At 43.9% G+C, this 26089-nt stretch overlaps 2 protein-coding genes and 1 long non-coding RNA gene across 13 annotated transcripts in view; 2 read left to right on the top strand and 1 right to left on the bottom strand.

Moving 5' to 3' along the window:
- The first annotated feature begins 24 nt into the window (after positions 1-24).
- LOC140601941 (uncharacterized) lies at positions 25-13625 on the top strand. 4 transcript variants are annotated; one of them, XR_012005015.1, is made up of 4 exons: positions 25-250; positions 2683-2858; positions 10443-10640; positions 11621-11905. It is a non-coding gene; the product is annotated as an uncharacterized lncRNA (long non-coding RNA). The 4 variants fall into 4 exon arrangements; XR_012005014.1 differs by lacking the exons at positions 2683-2858; positions 11621-11905 and adding an exon at positions 13104-13625; XR_012005012.1 differs by lacking the exon at positions 2683-2858 and having other exon boundaries at positions 11621-11895.
- Positions 4190-18113, bottom strand: LOC140601939 (kanadaptin-like). The gene is made up of 5 exons (XM_072771434.1): positions 17360-18113; positions 16952-17144; positions 12746-12894; positions 10487-10621; positions 4190-10019 (listed from the first exon to the last, which is right to left on the bottom strand). Exons 1-3 carry the CDS (start codon positions 18020-18022, stop codon positions 12881-12883), a joined length of 870 nt encoding a protein of 289 aa, XP_072627535.1. The 5' UTR covers positions 18023-18113; the 3' UTR covers positions 4190-10019; positions 10487-10621; positions 12746-12880.
- A 33-nt stretch (positions 18114-18146) lies between these two features.
- LOC140601937 (STAGA complex 65 subunit gamma-like) overlaps positions 18147-26089 on the top strand; it is a 29591-nt gene continuing 21648 nt past the window's right edge. For 5 of the 8 annotated variants that reach the window (XR_012005010.1, XR_012005009.1, XM_072771427.1 and 2 more), the window contains exons 1-3: positions 18326-18894; positions 19391-19491; positions 20135-20756. Coding sequence is in view for 6 of the 8 variants with exons in the window: in XM_072771427.1 (XP_072627528.1) it covers positions 20344-20756 (413 nt within the window). In the remaining 2 variants the exon portion in view is untranslated. Of the gene's footprint in view, positions 18895-19390; positions 19492-20134; positions 20757-26089 lie in introns of all 8 variants that reach the window. The other 3 variants (XM_072771429.1, XM_072771426.1, XM_072771425.1) reach the window with 3 other exon arrangements.

Below are 26089 nucleotides of genomic sequence, written 5' to 3' on the forward strand. Positions count from 1 at the left end.
GCCCAGCCAATGTCCGAGCTGCTGGTCTCTCTCCTCTGAGCCATACCCATCTGCTGCCCTTTTCTGCACCTGCTCACGGGTTCTGTCCTGACAATCAATGCTCAAGGAAGCCTCCTTTACAATTCTACTAGGATTTGGCTGGACAACTTGTCATAAAGTAGAGAATGTGGAGTCAAATTTCAAAGGCTCCAAGTCACCTCTCTTGCACTAAAGCATCTTCTCTGGAACCAGTCATTCCTTAGAGGTTCAGGTATGGTGTCATATGTTCCCAAATCACAAATTAGAATACAGAGTCAAATACATTTAAGAAAGCTTGGATATCTTAAGTAAACACTCTCAGAAAAATGTGATACATATAATTTCCTACTCCAAGGCTTAACCCATTTCTTAGTTGCTATAGCACTGAAACAGAGAAGAGATGTCACGTAGGGAAATTAAATAATCTCAGAGGATCACTCTACTCCAGAATCCAGGGTCTCATTTTCTAGAACATTTATTATATCATTACACCCAGAGCTACCTGGATTTTCTATGCTAATTCACTGTAAACAAAATTTACAAGGAATCGGCCTATGCTATAATAAAGATAAATAAAACTGGCCCGGGTATTTTTTCTTATGCCAATGTTAATCTGGAAAATCAATTCAATTAAATAACTGTTGAATAGCAGGCACTGTTTTTGAAAAAGGCAATTATGGTTCTCACTTTATACAATTTTCAGTCTATTGGTGCAGCCAAAGTAATATTCTCAGAAAGCCCATCAACAAGGAAATGGCTAAATAACATATGGTATGTCCAAATTATGAAATACTTTGCAGTCACTATAAAGATAATTATAAAGAGCCATACTTGTCAGGCTGAGCACACATTATGTGGCAATACTACTATATGCCACCTGGAGAGCTAAGGTTAGGGCCGGAGGTACAGTTTTGGTTCTTAGAATACATTTGCACGGTTTGACAAGGACTTTTTAAAAAAGATTTTATTTTTTTAAAGATTTTATTCATTTATTCATAGAGACACACACACACACAGAGAGAGAGAGAGAGAGGCAGAGACACAGGCAGACGGAGAAGCAGGCTCCATGCAGGAAGCTCGACGCGGGACTCGATTCCGCGTCTCCAGGACCACGCCCTGGACCGAAGGCGGCGCTAAACCGCTGAGCCACCCGGGCTCCCCAAAGATTTTATTTATTAATTTATTTATTTGAGAAAGAGAGAAAGAGAGAGATCAAAAGCGGTGGAGGGGGGAGTGGCAGAGGGAGAGGGAAAAGCAGGCTCCTCACTAAGCAGGGAGCCCAATGCAGGGCTCTATCCCAGAACCCCAGGATCATGACCTGAGCCAAAGGTAGACACTGAAGCCACCCAGGCACCCCACTTTTTTCTATGCGTATATAAAAATATATATTCTTAGTGTCTTGAATATTTACTCACCATTATGTTTGAGCCATCTATGCTCTTTGGTACACCTAGGATTCATTTTTATTAGTTCATTACACTGCATAACTACTGCATAACTTATTTTCCAATTACGATATTGACGGACATTTGGCTTGTTTTCCATGTCTGGCTATTATAGACAGTGCTGTTAAACACATCCTTGCCCATGTATCTTGCTGGATATATATTCCTAGTTCTTTCCGGTAGCGGTTCTCAAGCTTTAATATACACCAAAATCACCAGGAGGGTTTGTTAAAACACAGACTGCTGGGCTCTCCCCCTAGTATTGCTGATTGAGTAAGTTTGGAGTGGATCTTAGGAATTTGGCATTTCTAAGGAGTTTCCAGGTGCTGCTGATGCTGCTGTTGGACCAAGGACGGCACATTAAGAATCCCTGATCTAGGGCAGCCCCTGTGGCTCAGCGGTTTAGCGCCGCCTACAGCCCAGGGCGTGATCCTTGGAGACCCGGGATCGGTGAATGGCATTTCTTCCTGCCTCTTTTTCACACCAACGTGTGGTATTGTCAGGCTGTTTCATTTTAGCCAATCGGGTATATGTGGTAACGGTATTCCATTGCTTCACTTAAATTTCTCTGGTTACTAATAATTACTAACTTGTGAACACACTTTCATGAGTTAATTGGGCATTTTGTTTTTAAACATAATACTGTATTCTAGCTGCTAATATTTTGTTTAGGATTTTTGTTACCTATTTTCATGAGCGAGGCCATCCTATAATTTTTCTCTCTTGTTCTGTCTTTGTCAGGCTTTTGGTATGAGGGTTGTGCTAGACTCCTGAGTTGGGGAATGTTGTTTTGTCTTTTTCTGTAATGCCCTGAAAAAGTTTGCATCAGACTGGAACTACTTGATCCTTCAACATTTGCTATAATTTGTCGGCAAAGCCATACAGGCCTGGAGGTTTCTTTGAGTGAAGTTTTTTTTTTTTTTTTTAAGATTTATTTATTTATTCATTCAGAGAGAGCAAGAGAGAGGCAGAGACACAGGCAGAGGGAGAAGCAGGCTCCACGCAGGGAGCCCGACGTGGGACTCGATCCCGGTCTCCAGGATCACATCCCGGGCTGCAGGCGGCGCCAAACCGCTGCGCCACCGGGGCTGCCCTTTGAGTGAAGATTTTTGACTAAAGATTTCATTTCCTTGCAGGTTACAATGCTATTGAGAATGTGTAAATTTTTTGAATCATCTTTGGTGTGTTATATTTTTTAGTGATTTTTCTTTTTTTTAAGATTTGTTTATTTATAAAGACACACAGAGAGAGAGAGAGGCAGAGCGACATAGGCAGAGGGAGAAGCAGGCTCCCTGCAAGAAGCCTGATGCAGAACTCCATCCCAGATCCCAGGATCAGGACCTGAGCACAAGGCAGAAGCTCAACCACTCACTGATCCACCCAGGCGTCCCTCTAGTAAGCTTTCTATTTAATCTACACTTTCAAATGTATTGACATAAAGTTATTCAAGCACAGTTCTGTCTCCTTGGTTTTATGATATTGGTTATTTGTGTCTTCTTGCTAAAGATATGTCAGTCTTAATTCTTTCAAAGGACCAATTTTCTGTATGTTTGCTTTCTACTTCAAGAATTTCTCTCTTTGTCTTTATTATTGCCTTACTTCTACTTTCGTTTTTGCCCCAGTTTTATTGGGACAGTTCTACTTCCTTTGGATTTATCTTGCTGTTTCGTTCCCCTAATTTCTTGAGATAAATGCCTAGATCATTCACTTTTAATCCCTTTTCCCTAACATATGCATTTGAGAGTATAAATTTTCTCCTAAGTACTACTTTAGCTTCACTCCACAAGTTATGATATGTAAAAATTTTATCATTCTCTTTCAACTGTTTTCTAATTTCCGTGATGATTTCTCCTTTAATCCATGGGTTATTTGGTAGTTCATTTTAAGTTTCTAAGCACAGGGGGATTTTCTAGGTATCTAACAAAGTTGCACTGTGGCCAGAATGTAGACTTTAATTTCACTCCCTTGAAATATTCTAAGACTTTATTCCCACTTCATGGTCAGTTAAAAAAATTATTTGCTTAAAAATACAATGTATTCGGCAGGTGTTAAAAATAGTCTCTTCAAGGACACCTCAGTCGGTTAAGCACTGGAATCTTGATTTCTGCTCAGGTCAAGATCTCAGGGTCCTGGGATGGAGGGCCACATCGTGCTCCACCCTCAGCAGGGAGTCTACTTGGGATTCTCTGTCTCTCTCTCTCTCCCTCTGCCCTCCCCTTGCACTCTCTCTCTCTCAAATAAACAAATCTTTAAAAGAAGTTTCTCCAGAGTTTTCCTTTGGTGGCGGGGGTGGGGGGAGCGTCTCTATGACCATTTGGTCAATTCTGTTCATCTCAGTGTTTTCAAGTCTATATTATTCCTTAACTTTTGTCTGCTTTTTTCCCACTAGTTACTAAGACAAGTATGTAAAATCTTTCATAATGATCGTGGGTGTATTTCCCCTTTGAACACGGAGGAGTTTTGCTTTATGTATTTTTAAGTGTTATTTAAAAACATTATTTATTCCTGGTGAATTAAATCTTGTATCACTATGAAGACCCTCTTTAACAATACTTTTAGCCTTTACTTCTTTTGTCTGATACTAATATTGCTATAGCAATATTCTCTTGACTGATACTTGCATAGTGTATCTTTTCCCTTTCTTTTACTTACAACTTTTCTATATCTTTTTGTTTTAATGTTGGATAAACAAAATCTAAATATATGCAATGTGCAAGAGACACATCTAAAACAAACAGATTTTATTGGAGCACTGATAGAGTAGGCAGTTAGGTAGACAGAAGCTGGAGGCAAGGATGGTGATAAATGGTTACACATTAGAAGCCTGAAGGGGGCACAGCATCTTGAAGTTGTGGCTTCCAGGACCCCTTGGCTAATAGACCAAGAGCCCCAGATGCAGGATGGGCCACTCTCCTCTCCCACCTCTGCTCCAGGGTAACCCCCAGACTCATTATAATGCATTCACGTTGTGTTTTAGCCCTACCCCCAATCCCAAGAGGGAAGGTTGCCCTGACGGTTCTGGGACAAACTTTGTAAAGTCAGAAACTAACCTCTCCCAACCTGTGGAAGGAGTCCCACAAAGGATTGGAAGCCTCCATTAGAGACCACCCCATACACACACACACATAAAAAGAAAAGACTCCTGTAACCTCGGGGCAGTTGCCACCACTGAGCCGGCCCACTCTCCCACCTTGAGGGTTTACTTCCTTAACAAACTGCTTTGTTCTTCCTACTTTCTTCTGTCTTCGTTTTTTAATTTTTTTTAAGTTTTTATTTTTTTTAAATTTAAAAAAAATTTTTTTTTAATTTAAATTCAAGTTAGTTAATATATAGTGTATTATTCATTTCAGGGTGGAGTTTAGTGATTCATCAGTTGCATACAACACCGAGCACTCATTACATCACAGGCCCATCACCCAGTTACCCACCTCCTTCCCAACTGTCTTTATTAGAGTATGGATCCTCGTGGAAATTGTTCATAGGAAACCCAACAACTGAGACCTCCATTCATACAACACAGACTCTCCCACCCTGAACATCATGTATTCCATTTGCAGTTCCATTACATGTTCCATTATATTTAATGTCATCACTAAAGCATGAGATTCAAAATTACCCTTTTACTTGGCACTTTCTGTTTCACCCTGTTTTATATTTCGTTTTTTTTTTCTCATTTCTTGCCTTTTTGTTAGATAACTAGGTATTTTTAATGAATTACTCAATTTTTTCCCTTTATTCATTGGAAGATAAACTCTGGTCTTGTTCTTTTAGTGCAAGGATTGACAAATTATGGCCTGTGGGTCAAACCTAACCTGATGCCTGTTTTTTGGTAAATAACAATGTATTCCAGCACAGCCACACTCATTTTGCACATTGTCTATGTCTACTTTGATGCTATGACAGTAGGTAGTTAGAGCAAACACCACAGGGGGTCTGCAATGACTAAAATATTTACTATCTAGCCCTTTACAGATAATTTGCAACCCCATTTTTAGTGGGTATCCTTTGAAATGCAATGTATATATATACATTTTTTCTTAACATACCAAATTCTTAAAACCTCCTCTTTATGGATGATAAATCAAGTCCCTCAAAATCTTTTTTTGTTTTTAAGATTTATAATTCATGAGAGACCCAGAGAAAGAGAGGCAGAGACATAGAGGGAGAAGCAGGCTCCCAACAGGGAGCCTGATGCAGGACTCGATCCCAGAACCCAAGGATCATGACCTGAGCCCAAGGCAGATGCTCAACCACTGAGTCACCCAGGTGTCCCCCTCGGAATATTTTAATTATATTTTCCCCTTCCCGCATAGACATTATTGTACTCAGGAATTTTATTTTCTTAATAAACTCTGTTTTGGAATCATTTTAGATTCACAGAAAAGTTGCAAAGATAGCGGTGAGTCCATGTATGCCCTTCACTCAGCTTCACCTAACGTTGCTGTAGAACGTTGGTACATTTGTTAAATCTATGTGATAACATTGGTACATTTACTTTTAACTAAATGCCAAACTTCATTCAGATTTCACCAATTTTCCCACTTACATCCTTTTTTTTGCCTAGGATCCAATCGAGGGTCCATGTTGGATTTAGTTGTCATGCCTCCTTAATCCCCTTGGTCTATGACAGTTTCTCAGTCTTTCCTTGTTTTCTCTGACCGTGACAGTTTTGAGGAGTACTGGCAGGTTCTTAAATTTAGGTTTCTGTTTTCTGTATGCTTAGACTGAGGTTCTGTGTTTTGGGGGAAAAAAACCACAGAGGCGACATGCCCCTCTCATTACATCACATCAGGCAGTACATGAGATCAGCTGGGTGTTGCTAATCTTCATGACCTGGCTAAGGTTGTGCTGGCCAAGTTTCTCCTGCATGGAGCTCTCTTTTTTCTCTTTCTATTCTAAGTGCTTTGGCAGCAAGCCCCTAAGTGGAGCCTACATTGTGGCTGGAAGGAGTGAGAGGTGGAGTGGGGTATATCTACACAATGTTGTTGTTGTTTTTTTAAAGATTTTCTTTATTTATTCATGAGAAACAGAGAGAGAGAGAGACAGAGAGAGAGGGGCAGAGACACAGGCAGAGGGAGAAGCAGGCTCCATGCTAGAAGCCCCATGTGGGACTCGATCCTGGGTCTCCAGGACCACTCCCGGAGCTGAAGGCGGCGCTAAACCGCTGAGCCACCTGGGCTGCCCTATCTACACAATGTTATTTGGAATTCTTGTATAGAGAAAATTTGTCTCCTCTTATTTGTTCAATTCTTTTGTTATAGCAGTACAAACTCATGCATACTTATTTTGTACTTTGTGTTTTAGTCCAATACAACATTATTTCTTTTGTTGCTCAAATTGTTCCAACTTTGGCCTTTGGGAGCTCTCTCGGGTTGGCTCCTTTTTCCTTTCAATATGACCCAATCCTTTTGTTTTTATGGATGCTTTTTACTTTCTGGCCTTACAAGATGCTCCTGGCTCCCCTGCCTGTCTCTTTCTCCCATGACGGAGCAATGTAGTCACTAGTTTACAGGTAAGCCCCAATCTTCTCTCTTCCAGGAAAGAAATATTTTACACTGCCTAGATTCAGTGCCTGAGATTGACCCACCTGTCCAAATTATAGCTGAATTGGGATCAGATATTAGACATTTGCTGTGTTCCATCCCTGGAGCCACATTGGGGCCCCGTAATCACCGGCCTTACTGTCCCACGTGCCTGGCCCCAGCCTATCTACTATTCAAGACCAACTACGTTACGAAAAGAACAGTTATTTGGAGGAGAGATCGTGGGCTCCAGTTTTTAATATAGTAAGTTTGAAATATATGCAATATCCAAATATCTTCCACCCTTACCTCTTACTTGTCTTCAAGCAATTGAGTACAGCAGGAAATTGTTGACTTCGTCTTCCACAATCCAATCTTCTGGGACAATCCCAGTCTTCTGGGACAAATCCTTCCATCATTTCAGCAGAATTACTGCCTTGTGTTGTTGATAACAGATTACACCTTTCTTATCTCAGAAGTTTACTTTCTCCAAAATAATGGTAAATGTTGTCATCCTACCATTTGTCTCTGCATAATTCTAAAAAATCTTTGAATCTCTTTAGCTCTGCCTAGAGGTCAGATTCTATTGACAATGACCTGACTCTCTGATATTGGAACCACAACAGTGTCCGAACATTTCCAAGTTTTCTTTGGATGTTCCATCACCCTACCTCAACCTCCTTTCTTCCAAAATTTTCCTTGACTCTTGGCCTACCTTATAATATCCCCCCAAATAATTCTGGCAGCTCTCCGTACCTAGCTTGCTGTTCGAATCCACTTCAACTCTCTCTGTCTTGTGTTGGAATTGTTCCTATGTTCTCATGAATTCCTGGGGGTGGGCATCAGACCATAGCCATCTTATCTCCTCCATATGCTTGACTGTCTCCAGCACCTACTCCACCTAGTTCGTTACACCTGAACATCTTACACAACTGTCCAGCAGTTGAATCAACTTGATAGCATTGCACCATTCAAGTACATGGCAAAAAACCAAACCAAACCTAACCAAACCAAAACAACCTCTGGACTTCTACAGTCCTCCTGCATCCATCCTTGGGGAAATATGACCCTGAACCATATCCATTCCACATGTGGAAGTGGGGCTACTGCACATGCTGGCATCATTGACAGGATCAAGGGGGTACTTTTCCCTCTCCAGTACTAGAAAGCTGGGTATCTCTTCTACCCTGACCCAGCTATGATGCCAAGAAGAGAGAGGAATTTACCCAAAGAAAACACAAGCAGGAGAGTTCAGGGTAAAAAGAAGCAGAGAGCTTTTGCAGGAAGACCCTTTCTTCACTGTACACATTTTGAGCCATAGAGTTAGGAAGAGGCGTTTTGGAGGATGAAAAACAAAGGGATGACACTGAGAAGTCAGGGGAGTAGTGGCTGAGGAAAGTGGCACTGCTTAAGGATCTAAGGTCCAATGTAAATGTACAGCAGGAAAAGAGAGCTCAGATAGAGGCTGGAGGCACACAGACATTTAGAGAGCACTTACAGCTGCCTTTGAGAAGTGGGTTACTCGGGATCCCTGGGTGGCTCAGTGATTTAGCCGCTGCCTTCCGCCTACGACAAGATCCTGGAGTCCTGGGATCAAATCCCACATCAGACTCCCTGCATGGAGTCCGCTTCTGCCTCTCTCTCTGTGTCTCTAACTAATGAAGAAAATTAAAAAAAAAAAAAAAGTTGGCTACTCTATGCTTATAAAACTAAAATCTGTTTGGCTTCTTGGAGGCCACTCTAGTGCCTCAAGTTTCCAGAGAGCTTCAGAGGTTTTACATGTGTGTACTTCTCGGGCACAAGGGGGAGCCAACTCTCTATTCTCAGAATCGTATATCCTAGGCACCAAACAGCTGGCATGGGTCTGGGATGAGCAAGGTTTGCCTTTGATATATCAAAACAGGTGACAGCTGATGTCTAAAATGGACAGAATACGGCTTTATTTCTTTTAGATTTTATTTATTTCTTCAAGAGAGAGGAGAGAGAGAGCATGAGCAGGAGTGGGGGAGAGCAGAGGAAGAGGGAGAAGCCGACTCCTCACTGAGCAGGGAGCCTGACCCAGGGCTCGATCCAGGACCCCAGGATCATGACCTGAGCTGAAGGCAGACACTTAAAACTGACTCAGCCACCCAGGCACCCCCAGACAGGACACATAAAACTGACTCAGCCACCCAGGCACCCCCAGACAGGGGCTTCTGAGTGTTTGTCATGTCTCACCACCAAAGGCTCTTCAGCACCCCAGAGTTCCTTATGTTCCCCTTACACACTTGGGCAGGGTCTAACCTGTGGATGTAGTTTTCATTCTAGTGATAAGGAACCTGTCCTGCCTAATTGGGATTCTTTTTCTGGGTGTCCTATGTTGGGGACACAAGTTTTTCCCTCTTCCTCTGGAATTATCTATGTTCCCCGCTCTCCTTCTTTGTGTGATTCTGTGCAGGTGCGCACACACATGAACCTAGGTATTGGAGATGAGGATACAGAGAGGTTGGAATAAGGTCTGGATCAGTGGCCAGTGAAATGGGCTTGGTGGGGACAGAGGGAGGAGTAAAGAAACAAACCGGTTGTTGGGACCAACCATGCCACTCATCTTCTCCCACCTCTAATTTATTGATTCTGATCTACTGAGTGAGGAAGGTTAACTTTCCAAAACAAGGCATTTCACTTTATTTCTGAAGTCAGAACATGCCAGTAACAGTGGAGACCGCTAAGAACTTCCCCAAGATAGAGAGGCTCTTTCTCCCCATCCTGGGCTGCGGGTGGCACGGGGACTGGGCCTCTCCTCCCACCACACGTGCTGCTAGTCCAATGGGCCTCCGAGGGCTTCACCGCCCAGAAACACCAGTTCACACCAGTTCACACCAGTTCACAGCAGGGCAGGCTCTAGTGCTTCCAAGGGGTCCGTGCTGCGCTTGCGCCCTGGCCCGGTGAGGGCGCTCCTGACAGCCTCACAGACTGACGGAGCTGCAGCCAGGTGCGCCTGCGCCTCAAGGATGGAACACCGGAACAGGAGGCTCAGCAGGGCTATGGGGATCACCTGTGGGGAAGAGGTCGGGACACCTGAAGCCCGAGAGAGTGAGGCCATGGGGAAGGAACCCTGGAAGACCCAGAGTGTAGCGTGTGGGAGGGAGTCAGAAGCCACTAGGTTGGACGCTAGGATAGAAGAGAGTTACCAACACCAGAAATTGTAGTGAGGTGGGTTAAGAACAGAGAGAAGCCTTCACCCGGACCCGAAAACTCCTATTCATCTTTAAGACCCAGTTCGAAGGCCCCCTTCCCCCTTTCCTGACTCCCCTCCTAAGCAGAACTGAAGGCCCCATTTCTGCACCCCTCTGACGCCATTCGCACGTCTGTGCCTCCTGTCACAATCACGTCTCCCTCAGGAACAGGGAGCTTCTTGGCAGAATGTCACTGAGCCTTGTAAACCCAGTACCAAGCAGAATTTCTCCTACATACAAAGGACTCGCTAAATGTTTGCTGAATGACAAGCTGCCGGCAGGATACCTGTTCCTTCTCGTGTGCGGTCTGGATGTGGACGGAGATCGGAGAAGCCCGAATATCATCCGACAGTGGCTGGGGGAAGTGGATCACCTGGAGGAGGGTCTCGATGCACCGAGCCTTGGGCTGTCCAGAGAACCGCTGTGGAAGAAGTGGGAAGGTCAGTGCTGGGCTAGGAAGCCAGGGGGAGTGGAGAATGGAGTCGAGGAGGAGAAAGAAGTGGGAGATGGGACAGGTGCATGGGATCCTGAAGACTGGCCATGGAGGCTGTAGAGAATTGGTCCCTATAGGTGATCCCAAACTCACAGTCCCCAGGTGTGAAGAAAAAGGGTTAGTGGTGGGCTTTGATTGGCTAGGTTAAACTGAAGGACTTTTTAAAGATTTTATGTATTTATTCATGAGAGATACAGAGAGAAAAGCAGAGACATAGGCAGAGGGAGAAGCAGGCTCCGTGCAGGAAGCCTGATGTGGGACTCGATCCTGGGACCCTGGGATCACGCCCTGAGCCAAAGGCAGATGCTCAACCACTGAGCCACCCAAGCGTCCCAAACTGGAGGATTAAGAGCAAATTGGTCATACTTTCAGCCAAATCGCCAGCAGCCCCTCCTGGTTTCTTCCTTAACCCCATCCATCTTTTACACCTCTGCCAAGACTGCTCACCTGCCAAAGCTGATCCTGTTTTGTCACCACCCTTTCCCTCTGCTAGCTCAGCACTGCCCAACAGAAATATAATGTGAGCCACATATGTAATTTAAGATTTTCTAAGTGCTGCATTAAAAAAGAAACAGGTGAGGGCTGCCTAGGTGGCTCAGTTGGTTGGGCATCTGCATCCAGCTCATGTCCTGGGATCCAGTCCTGCATCAGGCTCACCACTCAGTGGGGAGTCTGCCTCTCCCTCTCCATCTGCCTCTGCCTCTTCTGCCAGCTCATGCTCTCTCTCTCTCTCTCTCTCTCAAATAAATAACAAAATCTTTAAAAAGAGAGAGAGAGAGAAAGAGGGGGAATTAAAAAGAAACAGAGGGCAGCCCTGGTGGCTTCTGTTTTGCTCTAGTACATTTGAACTGGACGTTCCTTGAAATTCTACTGGACTTCGGCAAGGATCATACAGTTAGACACTTCATTGTTCTTTTTTCAATGTAGGTTTTGTCTCTCCTCCACTAGATGAGCCACTCTGGAATGGCAAAGACTGGATCATACTCTGGATCTATCTCTGATTTCCCCTAAACATACGAACCCCAGGAACTAAAAAAGCATAAAGCACTTTTCTTTTCCTGGTTGGTTGGTTCTACTCATTTGAGAAGGTTGTTTTAGGGATGCGGCGGGTGTTCACTAAATGCTCATTGATTGACTGATTCCCTTTATGTAGAGTTCTGAGACTTAGCAAATAAAAATACAGCAAAATAGGAATTTCAAATGAATAATGAAAAATATAGGATTAGTATGCCTCAACTCTTGCACCGGACATACTTATACTTAAAGAAAAAAAAAAAAAATCCTTTCATGACCATCTGTTGTGCTCTCTGCTCAGCAGCCATTCCTCATCCTCCTAGTACCAGTACCTTGATCTTCCTCTGGGGAACTATGGCTCTGCCGTTCTGAGGCCATGCTGTTTGTCTGAGGCTCCCTTCCCACCCTATTCCTCCAGTGCCATCCCATGGCGAGAGCACATGAGCCAGGCCTGGGTAGAGAGCTGCTTTCCCCTGGAGAATAGTGACTGGCTCAGGAATGGCATGTGACCCAAGACAAGCCAGCAAGAGCCCTTCCTGCCAGGCATTCGTGGGAATCACAGGGACAGATAAACTCTCCTTCCACTTGGGTTGCTACCTTGGTGGGATGCTAGGCTGGCACTGCTGGCGGCCAGTTATGCCACCTACTGGAGAAAACCTGCCTGAGAATGAGAGGGACACAGAGGAAAGTAAAGGGCTGACATTCTGGAGCACATTGCTTTGAGTATCTGGATCCAGCTCCCCTGAGACTTCAGTTACATGGGCCGGTCATTTGCCTTGTTTAGCTTAAACCACCATGAATTAGACTTCTGTCACATACTTGTAACTGAAATAATCTTGTCTGATAGTTATAATCTCAGACATTTACCCATGCATGCACATACACTCCCTAGAGTGGAGGATGACTCTGATAGGAGGAAGTGGAGGTGCAGGAGAAAAGTCAGCCCTTAGCCCCACGTGTCCCCTTATCTCTGTGGCAGTCTAGGCATGAGACCAGGCCCAACACAGCCCCACACAGCCCCGACCCATCATGGCCTACCTGCAGCATGGCCAGCGCCCGCCAGAAGAGCTTAGATTGCAGATGCGGAGGTCCAACATGTGGTTTTGGAGGATCTTCCCAAGAAGCACATGGGCCCCTGTGCTCACAGTATTCAGTATCCACTTGGTGCTTAGCTCATGCTGGAACTTCTAAATAGGGCACACATACGGGGGTAACGGAAATTAGAGGAGGGTAGAGCAACAGGGTGAATAGGGCCCTATTGTCACGTGGGAATCCAGGGATCAAAAAAGAGAGACCCAAATACAGACGTAATTTGTTTCAGCAACCCAGAGTTTAGATGTTAGGATAGTCCCAGTCAAACCTGGTGGTGTCCCACATTTATGGTTTTGATCCCTAGGTACACAGATATCTTCTCTGAGTTCTTCCACAGAAGGGTTTTGCACGTATCAGAACTTTCCTTCTGCTCTCCAGGTACCTGATACGAGGAGTCAAAGTCCTGGGCATCGTTCCATGAAACCAAAGGCCTCTCGGGAGCAGATAGTGTCTTATTCTGCTCCAGAGCCCCAATCTTTTTGATAATGGCTGATACATGGTTACTGATCAATACATGTTTGTTGAGAATTAATTCAACTTAACAATTATAACAACCTAATGAAATAGGATTTTCTATCCTCATTTTTACATATGTGGAAATTAGAGGTTAGAAATAAAGTAACTTGAGGGCCTGGGTGGCTCATCAGTTAAGCATCTGACTCTTGATTTTGGCTCAGGTCATGATCTCAAGGTCGTGGGATCAAGCCCTGTGCTGGGCTCCACATTCAGCAGGGAGTCTGCTGGACATTTCTTCTCCCTCTGCCCCTCCTCCCACTGCTGATTCTCCCTCTTTTCTCTCGCTCCCTCTCTCAAATAAATAAACAAATCTTTAAAAAAAGAAAAAAAAGTAAAGTAACTTGAATAAGTTTATATGATAGTGAGATGCAGAATCAGGACCTAAATTCAGGTCTTCTAATTGGTGATGAGGGCGCTTCCTACTTGGCCACAGTCATCTCCTGGGTGAATAAGATAATGTATGTGAAAGCACACTGAAAACTAAAACGCTGCACAAACACATAGTACTGTGAGTATAAACGCCACCTGTCCTTAGCCCTCATCTCTTGCTCTTATAACATCTATTACTGCGCTTTGCATCTATTACTGTAACAGGAGTCCAGACAAGGAATTGAGAGGATTAATTACTGGGTCCTGGCCAGGCAAGGGAACAGGCTACCACTACTTCTGCCTCCTTCTGGCATTCTACAAATAGCAGGTCACACACACCCCTTGCAGAGGGTATACTGAAAATACTTAACAAGGGATTGACAAGGACATGAGTACTGTATAAGTACATTTGCAATGATGGGGATGGAGCTAGAGACTATTATTCTAAGTGAAGTAAATCAATCAGAGAAAGATAAATACCATATGATTTCACTCATGTGGAATTTAAGAAACAAAACAAACAAGCAAAGGGAAAAAAAGAGAGAGAAGAGAGACAAATCAGGAAACAGACTCTTAACTATAGAGAACAAACTGATGGTCACCAGAGGGGAGGTAGGTGGGGGATGGGTTAAACTGGTGATGGGGATGAAGGAGTGCACTTGCTGTGATGAACACAGGGTGTTGTCTGGAAGTGCTGAATCACTATACTGTACACCTGAAATGTATATGACACTAGATTAACTGACAGGAATGAATGAATGAATGAATGAATGAATGAATGAGTTTATTTTTTTAATTTTCTTTTTCATGAGAGACATAAAGAGAGAGGCAGAGATGTAGGCAGAGGGAGAAGCAGGCTCCATGCAGGAAGCCTGATGTGGTCCTTGATTCCGGGACTCCAGGATCATGCCTTGAGCCAAAGGCCAACGCTCAACCGCTGAGCCACCCAGGTGTCCCTACTGACAGGAATTTAAATAAAAACTGAAAAAAAGAAAAAGATATTGTGGCTCATTTGGCTAAAAGAGAAAGACAAAGAGCACGGAAAATCGACCAACCAGAATGAAGCTAGCTAGAATGCAGTACACAGATTGTCCAGTGGGAGAGAGAGCAATCAAATCTGAGTTATATCATTTATGTCACTAACCATTAGATAACCATTCACACCACTATCATTAACACAAAATATTTTAAAAATGGACGCCTGTGTGGCTCAGCACTTGAGCGGCTGCCTTTGCCTCAGGGCATGATCCCTGGGTCCAGGATCAAGTCCTGCATTGGGCTCCCTGTGTGGAGTCTGCTTTTCCCTCTGCCTGTGTCTCTGCCTCTCTCTCTGTTCTCTCATAAATAAATAAGTAGGGAATCCCTGGGTGGCGCAGCGGTTTGGCGCCTGCCTTTGGCCCAGGGCATGATCCTGGAGACCCGGGATTGAATCCCACATCGGGCTCCCGGTGCATGGAGCCTGCTTCTCCCTCTGCCTGTGTCTCTGCGCCTCTCTCTCTCTCTCTCTCTCTCTCTGTGACTATCATAAATAAATAAAAATTAATAAATAAATAAATAAGTAAAATCTTAAAAAAAAAACAAAAAACAAAACAATTTTTAAATCATCAATCTCTGCCCTGAAAACCATTCTCAATACTAAGCTTCCTAGGGGCTAATTTTCCTTTCCTTCAAGTTCCAGCTCAAGACACATCTGTTTGTAAACTTAAAAACGTTCTCAAATTTTAAGTCAGTGTTGCCCAACAGCAATATGAAAGCCATACATGCAATTTTTTATCTTCAGGGTGCCTGAGTAGCTCAGGTGGTTAAGGCTCCAACTCTTCTTGATTTCAGCTCAGATCATGATCTTAGGGGTGTGAACCACAGGGTTGAGCCCTTTGTCCGGTTCCACACTCAGTGCAGAGTCTGCTTGAGATACTGTTTCTTCTTCTCCCTCTCTCTCTGCCCCTCCCCTGGCTCACACCTGTTCTCTCTCTAAATAAATACAATCTTTAAAAAACTTTTTTATTTTCTAGTAGCCACATTAAAAAGGGGAATCAGGGCAGCCTGAGTGGCTCAGCGGTTTGGTGCCGCCTTCAGCCCCAGGCGAGGTCCTGGGGACCCCGGGTCGGATCCTGTGTCGGGCTCCCTGCATGGAGCCTGCTTCTCTCTCTACCTGTGCCGCTCCCTCTCTCTCTCAATCTCTCTCTCTCTCTGTGTGTGTCTCTAGTGAATAAATAAATAAAATCTTTAAAAAAGGAGGGGGAGGGGATCAGGTAAAATTATTACATGTAATCAATATGAAAATATTGGGGGATCCCTGGGTGGCTCAGCTGTTTGGCCCCTGCCTTCAGCCCAGGGCGTGATCCTGGAGTCCCGGGATCGAGTCCCACATCGGGCTCCCTGCGTGGAGCCTGCTTCTCCCTCTGCCTGTGTCTCTGCCTCTCTCCCTGTGTCTCTCATGAATGAATAAATAAAATCTTTAAAAAAATAAAAAAATATGAAAATATTACGAATATTTTACATTATTTTTTCACAGTAAGCCTTTCAATCTAGTGTGTATTTTAGGTTTATAGTACAAGTCAGTTTGGACTAGTCATACTTTAAGTGTCCAATAACCACATATGGGTAATGGCTACTATATTGGACAGTGCACGTCTAAGTCCTCAGTGATTACTCCCTTCTCTAAACCCTTACTTTAGCATATTTAGGGTTTCTAGCTTTGTTTTACACTTACGAAGTAATTTCATCATATTTATCCAATCTTCCCAACACTACATTAAGATGATCTTCTTTTTATATTCCTAGTTCCTGAATACCCATCCTCCAAACTGCCTGGCATTATAGAAAACTCCATTTATTCTTCTGGCCAAGGGACAAGCTTTCTCTGATCAGCTATTTCACATTTCAGGGAATTTACATACATAAAGTACAAAAAAAATGAGGCACTATCCTACACTGAACATTCCATGGTTTTTGATTGAATGTAGTTCCAGGGGATCCCTGCGTGGCGCGGCGGTTTGGCGCCTGCCTTTGGCCCAGGGCGCGATCCTGGAGACCCGGGATCGAATCCCACATCGGGCTCCCGGTGCATGGAGCCTGCTTCTCCCTCGGCCTATGTCTCTGCCTCTCTCTCTCTCTCTCTCTCTGTGACTATCATAAAAAAAAAAAAAAAAAATTGAATGTAGTTCCAGCCCCTCCAGTGATGATAATCAAGATCAGAGCTCTATATACATACCACTTGTAGTGAATTTACAATATTAGGTTCCGGCAGCAATTTTAATCTCTTACCCATTCCCCAGGTACAGCCCATTTCATCATCTTGACTACTAGTATTTCTCTTCCTTTCGGTGGTGTCCACTTCTTCCTCATCCGAGTCTTCTCCCAACATCTTCTTCTCCAACATCATTTGCTGCTGCTTGCGCAATTCCTTCAGTTGCGTTACGGTCAGCTCGGATTCTGCCTCTCGGTCTTCCTCTGGTCCCTGATGAACCAAGCGAAAGAATTCTTTCAGAGTTCAGGAGTGTGGGAGTCACTTTCAGAAATATGGCAACGGGAACACGTGTCCGCAGAGGAGCCAGATTCCCCCACTTTGTCCTCGGGGACGGGGAGAACCTCCTTCTTCACAGAAAGCGTAAGCAACTCTGGAACCCAGGCCGGTGCACTCCAGAGATTTCCGCATTACGTTGTTCTACTTACCTGAAGAAGAAAGAGCCGGGTGCTGCCTCCAAAGCGAAGAACGTGCCCGACGTGGACGCGACGATAGGTGCGGGGTGGGATGCGGGTTTTGTTAAGAAAAGTGCCGTGGGTGCTTCCCAGATCGTAAAGGTAGAAGCCCGGCCCTTGGCCGTCGCATTCTCCTTCGAGGCCGGCCGCCCTGTGCTGCAGCACGGCGTGGTACCGGGACACCGAAGGGTGCTCCAGGCACACGTCGCAGCTAGACAGCCTCCCGAAGAGGCAGCAACTCGTCCCTTTCAAGCTGCGGGTGCCAAGGATGGTGCCGCCCTTGAGCGTCTCTAGGCTGTAGGGGGCCGAGGCGGGGCCGCCCCACGGCGGCTCCCGGTAAGGGGGAGCCCGGGCCGGGCCGCCAGCTGAAGGAGCCGCTGAGGGGGGCCGCGGCTGCTCCGTCGGTGGACTCCTGGTGTCCCCGCTGTCGGGCTGGACTGGCGGGACGTCGGGCTCCCCGGGGTCGGGCTCTGGCAGCGCCGTGGGCCTTTCCTTCTTTACCTCCTCAGGGTTCGAAGGACTGGTGGCCGGAGCTTTGCCCCGCACGACCGGGGGCACCGGCAGGGTTGGTTTCTTGAAGTCATCACTGCGCTCTTGCGAAGCCAGCGACTCGGACGGAGAGGGACTATCAGCCATCCTCGGGCGGGTGCACTCTCAAAATCTGTTCCTGGGAAACCTACCCCCGCAGTCTCTAAGTTCCTCTCTCCTCTCCCTCTCCGCCTCTCCGCCTCTCCTCTCCTCTCTCTCTCTCTCTCTCTCTCTCTCTCTCTCTCTCTCTCTCAGCTCCCAGCGGCTTCTCTGGGCAGCGATGGCGGAGTTGCTCCTTCACCACCCACACACGACGTTACGAAGAGGGCAACATCACGGGAAGGAAAAAACAGTAAAAGGAGACCGAGGTGCTGTGAAAATGGGGACATCTTTAGAGGGTGCAACCTGTCGTAATAGCTTCCTGTGGCATATCCTGCGTGAGGAGAAGCGCTTCCGACAGCCTAGGACCACCCGTCACCTAGCCAGCTTTCGCGGGCCTGGCGACCCTCGCCTCAGGCCTTTCCGAGTCGTGCAGTCTTCCAGCCCAACTCCCGTGACGCGGCAGTGAATAGTCGCGCTTCCGTGCCACGGTCCAGGCCCAGACCTCCTCGTCTCCCAGCCGCCCCGCCCGGCATCAATGACTCCAGGCCCTTGCGCCTCCTCACCCTGACTGGGAGCTGCCGAGGACCGGGGCTTTCTTTGAACTTATTCTTCGTGTTCTTTTCGGTGAAATTAAGGTTTTATTTTGTTCTGTTTGGTCCCTTCGTTGACCCATTTCTTTGTTCATTTTGTTTTTTCGGAAGCCAGTTACTGAGACTGCATAGTGTAGTGGTTAGGGGCGCAGACTCTGGAGCCTGTCTTGATTTTCTCCCTCCGTCATTTGCGACGTTGGGCAAGACGGTGGGCCTCAGCTTCTGCCTCTGAAAAATGGGATAGATGTGGAGATTGAATTAAACAGTAAAGACAAAGCCTGGCACATGGTAAGCACGCAACAAATGCCAAATATACTGTGCGCCAGACACTGTACAAAGATCATGGGGGTAGATGGAAGGACAAACTCGACTGAGAGAAGTCTTAGTTTCAATCCAGGTATAAATGCTGTGGTGAAGACATGAGAAGTGCTGTGAGAATATAAGGAAGGGAGATTTCCTGGGGCGGTGATGGAGACTGGTGACCTAAACTATACTTAAATACTATACTTATAAACTATACTTAAATCGAATACAAGTCTGCCAGGGATGTAGTGCGTGGAGGGGCATTTCTGGCAGAGATCACCACTTAAAGGGTCAACTGGAAATACATGACATGCTCAAGAAACTGAATAGTCATGATACGGTTAGAACCAGGGTGGAAATTTCCTCCAGGAAGCTCCTTCTTTGTGCTTTCACTGCACCAGGTCTGTGTCTCTAGAACAGCCCTTACCATACACTTCCATATTGAAATGTTCTGTTTATATATTTCTCTCCCTCACCTCAGGTCAGGGATCTTGCAGTGGTGTTTGTCTTCTTCCATAATGCCTGGCATTTGATAAACGTTTGTTGAACTTGAAGAGACATATGGGCAACGAATCCGGAAAGGTGGGTTAAGTCAGATTGCAGATTTTGATGAATGGTAGCTCCAAGACTCCTGGCTGACTTTTTCCAGTAAGCAAAGAGAAGTTGTTAGATGGGAGTCTTAAAAAGATGAAGTCTAGCAGCACTGGAGCATAGATTAGATACAGGGAGATACTGAAGTAAGGGATACCAATTAGGAGGCAGCAGAAATCACTGAGATTCTTCTGTATATATGTCAGAGGTTGAATGCGTAAGGCCATTTAGATTACTGGTCAATAGATTTTTTCATCGGGACCAGGGAAAAGGTTGCCTGTGTTTGACACACATAGTAAGAACCACCTCTTCCTATCTTTAACTCTACCCCCCACCCCACCCCCCTTTCTCCTACTGATTCAGGACGGATGTGTCGAGATACCCTGAGAAATACTCCAGGTCTCATTTGAGGATCTTGCCTTGCAGATTGTTCAGGATTGAGCATGATGGTAGTTCTCGTAATGAGTTAGTGGGGTAATATTGAAAACATGGACACTAGCCCTCCCAATACCATTGCAGCTTTTAGTCTACTAATGACCCAAATTCCACCTGTGGTTCAGTCCAGTAGGAATTGTCATTGTATGTGACTGTGATGAATGGCATCTAACAGTTATATTTCTCTTAATTTCTTCAGGGAGAACATCTTTGGTCCTACAGTGTTGCTGACATTGACATTTTCTGAGTGGTCTTGAACAGCCTACTTTCTATGTAAATAACTGGCTAGACTTCACTTTTTTTTTTTTTTTTTTTTTACTATAGAAGCCTATAACCTAGAGATTTAAAAACACTGCTTTTAGGTCACTACTACATTTATCTAGAAGGTTCTTCCTTTCTTATTCCAAAATGTTGAGATACTGGGGAGAGATACCCATCTCATCAAGCCAGACCAACAGAAGTTCTTTTGATTTGCTCCCACGGGAGTTCCGTCTAGTGGAAGTCCATGACCCACCACTGCACCAGCCCTCAGCCAACAAGCCCAAGCCCCCTACAATGTTGGACATCCCCTCAGAGCCATGCAGCCTCACCATCCATACTATTCAGCTGATCCAGCACAACCGACGTCTGCGCAATCTCATTGCCACAGCTCAGGCCCAGAGTCAGCAACAGACAGAAGGTGTAAAGACCGAAGAGAGTGAACCTCTTCCCTCTTGCCCTGGGTCACCTCCTCTTCCTGATGACCTCCTGCCTATAGATTGTAAGAATCCCAATGCACCATTCCAGATCCGGCACAGTGACCCAGAGAGTGACTTTTATCGGTAAGACAAGGCTTTGCTATTTCTTTTTTCCAAAAAGTCTTCGCAACAGCACTGTTAAGCATGCAGTCCTAATTCCATGAGGAAACGGAGTATAAGAGTAATCGACATGGCCAAAGTTGCTCAGGTAATTGGAAGGAAGTCTAAGACTTGAATCCTGATCTTCCATATCCGGAGTCTGTGTCTTTTACTTTTGAGGTAACAAATATTTATTGAGTGCCTGTTACATGCCAAACATTTTACTAGGAGCAAGATACTGCACTAGTATGTTAAAGAAGCCATGGCCTCAGTCCTCAGAGTTTAGTCTTTCTGTTTGATTTAAAATGTATATTATGGGTTTAGGTTAGTATCCTCAAGTTGAGATTCATGGATTTACTCTCATATTATTAGGAATCCATAAGTTCTATACAAGAATTTTTAAGTTGTGTACAGTTGACCCTTGAACAACATGAGTTTAAATTGTGTGGGTCCACTTACATGTGGATGTTTTTACAGTACAGTACTAGAAATGGATTTTCCTTACGATTTTCTTTTTTCTAGCTGACTTATTGTAAGAATACAGTATATAATACATATAAACATACAAAAGAAGTGTTAATCAACTTTATATATTATCACTAAGGCTTCCAGTCAGTAGTGGGCTAGTATAAATCATTGGGGTGCGTGGCTGTTTCAGACAGAAGAGCACGTGAAATCGTGATCTCGGGGTCATGAGTTCAAGCTCCATATCAATATAGAGATTACTAAAAAAATAAGGTAAAATACACTTTTAAAAAAAGTTGGCTGTTAATCATTAAGTTTTGGGGAGTCAGAGCTGTTTGTGGATTTTCAACTGCACAGGGAGTTGGTGCCCCTAACCCCTATGTTGTTCAAGGGTCCAGCTATATTTTCATTGTGATAACATCACTTTAGAAGTAATGTAAAAATGTTCTTGATCCTTGCTACTCAAAATCTGGTCTCAGACTAGGAGCATCAACATCACCTGGGAACCTATTACGAATTCAGAGTTTCAGGCCCTACCCAGCCTCCTGAATCAGAATCTTCATTTTAGGGACGTCTGGGTGGCTCAGTGGTTGAGCATCTGCTTTTCCTCAGGTAATGATCCTGGGGTCCTGGGATTGAGTCCCACATTGGGCTCCCCAGAGGGAGCCTGCTTCTCCCTCTGCTTGTGTCTCTGCCTCTCTGTCTCTCATGAATAAATAAATAAAATCTTAAAAAAAAAAATTCTTCATTTTAACAAGATCTCCAGAAGATTCATATGTGTATTTAAGTTTGAGAAGCCCTGCTCCATATCCTCTAAACGACTGCTTTATGATATAATGCTACTACTGCATTTCAGTGTGTAAGTTTGCATCTGGTGCCAAAAAATTATTTTTCATTTTGAAATTTGTCAGACCAAAGAAAAATTTAAATAATAGTACAAGAAATGGCTAAATACTCTTTACCAGGATTCACCAATTGTTAACATTTTGCCACATCTGTTTTCTCTCACATGTGTATAAGCATGTATACACACACATACACACATAAATAAATGCATAACAATTGTAAATATATACACGTACAGTCTTTGCCAAATATTTTAAAGTTGCACATATCTCAGTATTTCACCCCTTAATTCTTTTTTTTTTTTTTTTTTTATGTAAGTCACACAGAGAGAGAGAGAAGCAGAGACACAGGCAGAGGGAGAAGCAGGCTCCATGCACCGGGAGCCCGATGTGGGACTCGATCCCGGGTCTACAGGATCGTGCCCTGGGCCAAAGGCAGGCGCCAAACCGCTGCGCCACCCAGGGATCCCTCACCCCTTAATTCTTAAGTATTCTTCCACCCCTAAATTGTTCACTTTAACCTAAGAATAAAGAAAATTTCCTACATAACCCCAATACCAATATCACACCAAAATAAATGAACACTAATTATATAATATCAATTATTAAGTCCATATTCAGATTTCTCCAAAATATCCTTTATAAATAAATTTTCCTCTAATCCAGAACCTAAAAATGATTTTCATTTAGCTGTTTAGTGTCTTGTTTTTGTTTATGTTTTTGTTGGAGAAAGCGTGTGAGCAGGGGAAGGGCAGAGGAAGTGGGAGAGAGAATCCCAGAACAGACTCCCTGCTGAGTGCAGAGCCTGACTTGGAGCTCCTTCCTGAGATCCTGAGATGATGACCTGAGCTGAAATCACGAGTGAAACACTCAACCAACTGGGCCACCCAGGCGCCCCTATTTAATGAATTTTAAACCAGAAGAGCTTCCTGGGCGGCCCGGGTGGCTCAGCGGTTTAGCACCGCCTTCAGCACAGGGCAGGATTCTGGAGACCCTGGATCGAGTCCAATCCGGTGTCAGGCTCCCTGCATGGAGCCTGCTTCTCCCTCTGCCTGTGTCTCTGCCTCTCTCTCTCTGTGTCTCTCATTAATAAACAAAAATCTTAAAAAAAAAAAAAAAAAACTAGCTTCCCCTTTTTTAAAACACAGGATACTAATCTTTAAGAGTTCAGGTCATTTAGATGTAGAATGTCCCACTCACTGGGTTTGCTGATTATTTCCTCAAGATTAGATTGAAGGTTAAATATATTTGGAAAAAATATATGTAAGTAATATTGTATACCACTTAATTTCATCTGTTATTGATAATAGTTACTACTATTTTAATTGTCCCAAAGTAGTGAGAAAAGAACAGAAATGGACTTATTACTATGTAAGGGTTGCAGTTCCAGTTGACCAAATGATGTCCTGGTGCACACTGTATAATTGAAGGTTCTGAAATCCTTGGAATAGTGAAAAAGGTAGGGGTAACTATCATTACATGCATCTCACATGTTCATATAGATACAGCTTCAAAAAACTTGCTCTGTAGTGATCAGTACCATATTTACATTTGGAAGGCAATTTAGTTTTAAGAATATTGCCATCATATTAAATTGATGCTGTTATTTAGAATTTTGTAGTTTTGCATCAAACTTTCTCATTTTTTTCAAGTTTTTACTTAAATCCCAGTTAACATACAGTGTAATGTTAGTTTTAGGTGTAGGATTTAGTGATTCATCACTTAACATTCAATACCCACTGCTCATCACCAGTGTCCTCCTTAATACCCGTCGTCTGTTTAACTCATCCCTTCGCCTGCTTCCCCTTCAGCAACGGTTTCTTCTCTATAGTTAAGAGTCTGTTTTATGCTTTGCCTCTTTCCTTTTTTTCCCCTATGTTCATCTGTTAGGTTTCTTAAATTCCACATATGAGTGAAATATGGTATTTGTCTTTCTCTGACTTATTTCACTTAGCAAAATACTCTCTAGTTCAATCCATGCCATTGCAAAGGCAAGATTTCATTCATTTTTATGGCTAATATTCCACTGTGTGTATATACGTACATATATAAATATATATCACATCTTCTTTTTTTTTTTAAAGATTTTATTTATTTATTTATGATAGTCACAGAGAGAGAGAGAGAGAGAGAGGCAGAGACACAGGCAAGGGAGAAGCAGGCTGCATGCAGGGAGCCCGACGCGGGACTCGATCCCGGGTCTTCAGGATCGCGCCCTGGGCCAAAGGCAGGCGCCAAACCGCTGCACCCCCCAGGGATCCCTATATTACATCTTCTTTATCCATTTGTCAGTCATTGGACATTTGGCTCTTTCAGTAATTTGGCTATTATTGATAATGTTGCTGTAAACATGGAGGTGCATGTATCCCTTCGAATCAACATTTTTGCATTCTTTGGGTAAATACCTAGTAGCACAATTGTAAGGCAATTCTCTTTCTAGCTTTCTGAGGAATCTCCATACCGTTTCCAGAGTGGCTGCGCCAGTTTATATTCCCACCAACAGTGTAAGAGGGTTCCCCTTTCTTCACATGTCTCCACCATGTGTCCTGTGGTGTTAATTTTAGCCACTCTGGCAGGTGTGATCTGTATCTCATTGTAGTTTTGATTTGTATTTCCCTGATGATGAGTGATGTTGAGCATCTTTTCACGTGTTTGTTAGCTATCTGTATGTCTTCTTTGGAAAAATGTCTATTCATGTCTCCTGTCCATTTTTTAACTGAATTATTTGGTTTTTTGGGTGTTGAGTTTTAGAAGTCCTTTAGAGATTTTGGATGGATACTAACCCTTTATCGGATATATCATTTGCAAATATCGTCTCCCATTCCAAAGACTGCCTTTTAGTTTGGTTGTTTCCTCCACAGTGAAGAAGCTTTTTAACTTGATGAAGTCCCAATGGTTTATTTTTTATTTTGTTTCCCTTGCCTCAGGGGATATATCTAATAAGTTGCTATGGCCAATGTCGAAGAAGTTGCTGCCTGTGTTCTCCTCTGGGATTTTGATGGTTTCCTGTCTCACATTTAGGTCTTTCATCCATGTTGAATTTATTTCTGTGTATGGTGTAAGAATGTGGTCCAGTTTCCTTCTTTTGCATATTGTTGTCCAGTTTTCCCAACACCGTTTGTTGAAGAGACTGTCTCTTTTCCAATGGATATTCTTTCCTGCTTTGTGCAAGTTTAGCTGATCATAGTTGTGGGTCCGTTTCTGGGTTTTCTATTCTGTTAATCTATGCATCCATTTTTTTTTTTGTGCCAGCACAATACTGTCTTGATCACTACAGCTTTGTAATATAACTCAAAGTCTGGAATTGTGATTCCTCCAGCTTTGCTTTTCTTTTTTAAGCTTGCTTTGGCTACCAGAAGTCTTTTGTATTTCCATACAAATTTTAGGAATGTTCTTTTTTTTTTCTTTCAAGATTTTATTTATTTACTTGACAGAGAATGAGAGAGAGAGCATGACCAAGGGGAGCTTGGGGCAGAGGGGGAGGGACAAGCAGGCTCCCAGATGAGTAGAGCCTGATGTAGGAACTTGATCCCAGGACCCCAGGATCATGACCTGAGCCGAAGGCAGATGTTTAACCCACTGGGCCACCCAGGCATCCCTGCTCTAGCTCTGTGAAAAAATGCATGTGATATTTTGATGGGGATTGCATTAAGTGCGTAGATTGCTTTGGGTAGTATAGTTATTTCAACCATGTTTGTTCTTCCAATCACAAACTTCTAATTTTAATTCAGAAGAGCTGTTAACATCAGAAGTTTATACTAGTTTGTTTTATCCATATTTAAGAAACGTTTAGCAAAAATAATTTGCATCAGCTATGGGGTGCTGAAAGAATTATTTTCCTTTGAAGTAAGTCCATGTGTTACTCAAATAAAGCAATACTGGTTTAGCTGTTTATTAGGCATTTCTGAGGCCTTTTGCTTTTGGCCCTTTTAGCTTTTGGAGACTAGCTATAGGAAATGATGGTGGAAATAGTAAATGAACAGTTATTTGGGGGGCACCTGGGTGGCT

The sequence above is a fragment of the Canis lupus genome, chromosome 12, assembly GCF_048164855.1.
Source record: "Canis lupus baileyi chromosome 12, mCanLup2.hap1, whole genome shotgun sequence".
Taxonomy (NCBI): Eukaryota; Metazoa; Chordata; class Mammalia; order Carnivora; family Canidae; genus Canis; species Canis lupus.

Bases quoted from the DNA above. Each gene is read 5' to 3' on its own strand.
- LOC140601939 (XM_072771434.1), bottom strand. From the start codon at position 18,022: ATGGCTGATAGTCCCTCTCCGTCCGAGTCGCTGGCTTCGCAAGAGCGC. The intron at 17,145-17,359 runs GTAAGTAGAACA...TTGGTTCATCAG, and splicing joins CCCGGCTCTTTCTTCTTCAG to GGACCAGAGGAAGACCGAGA.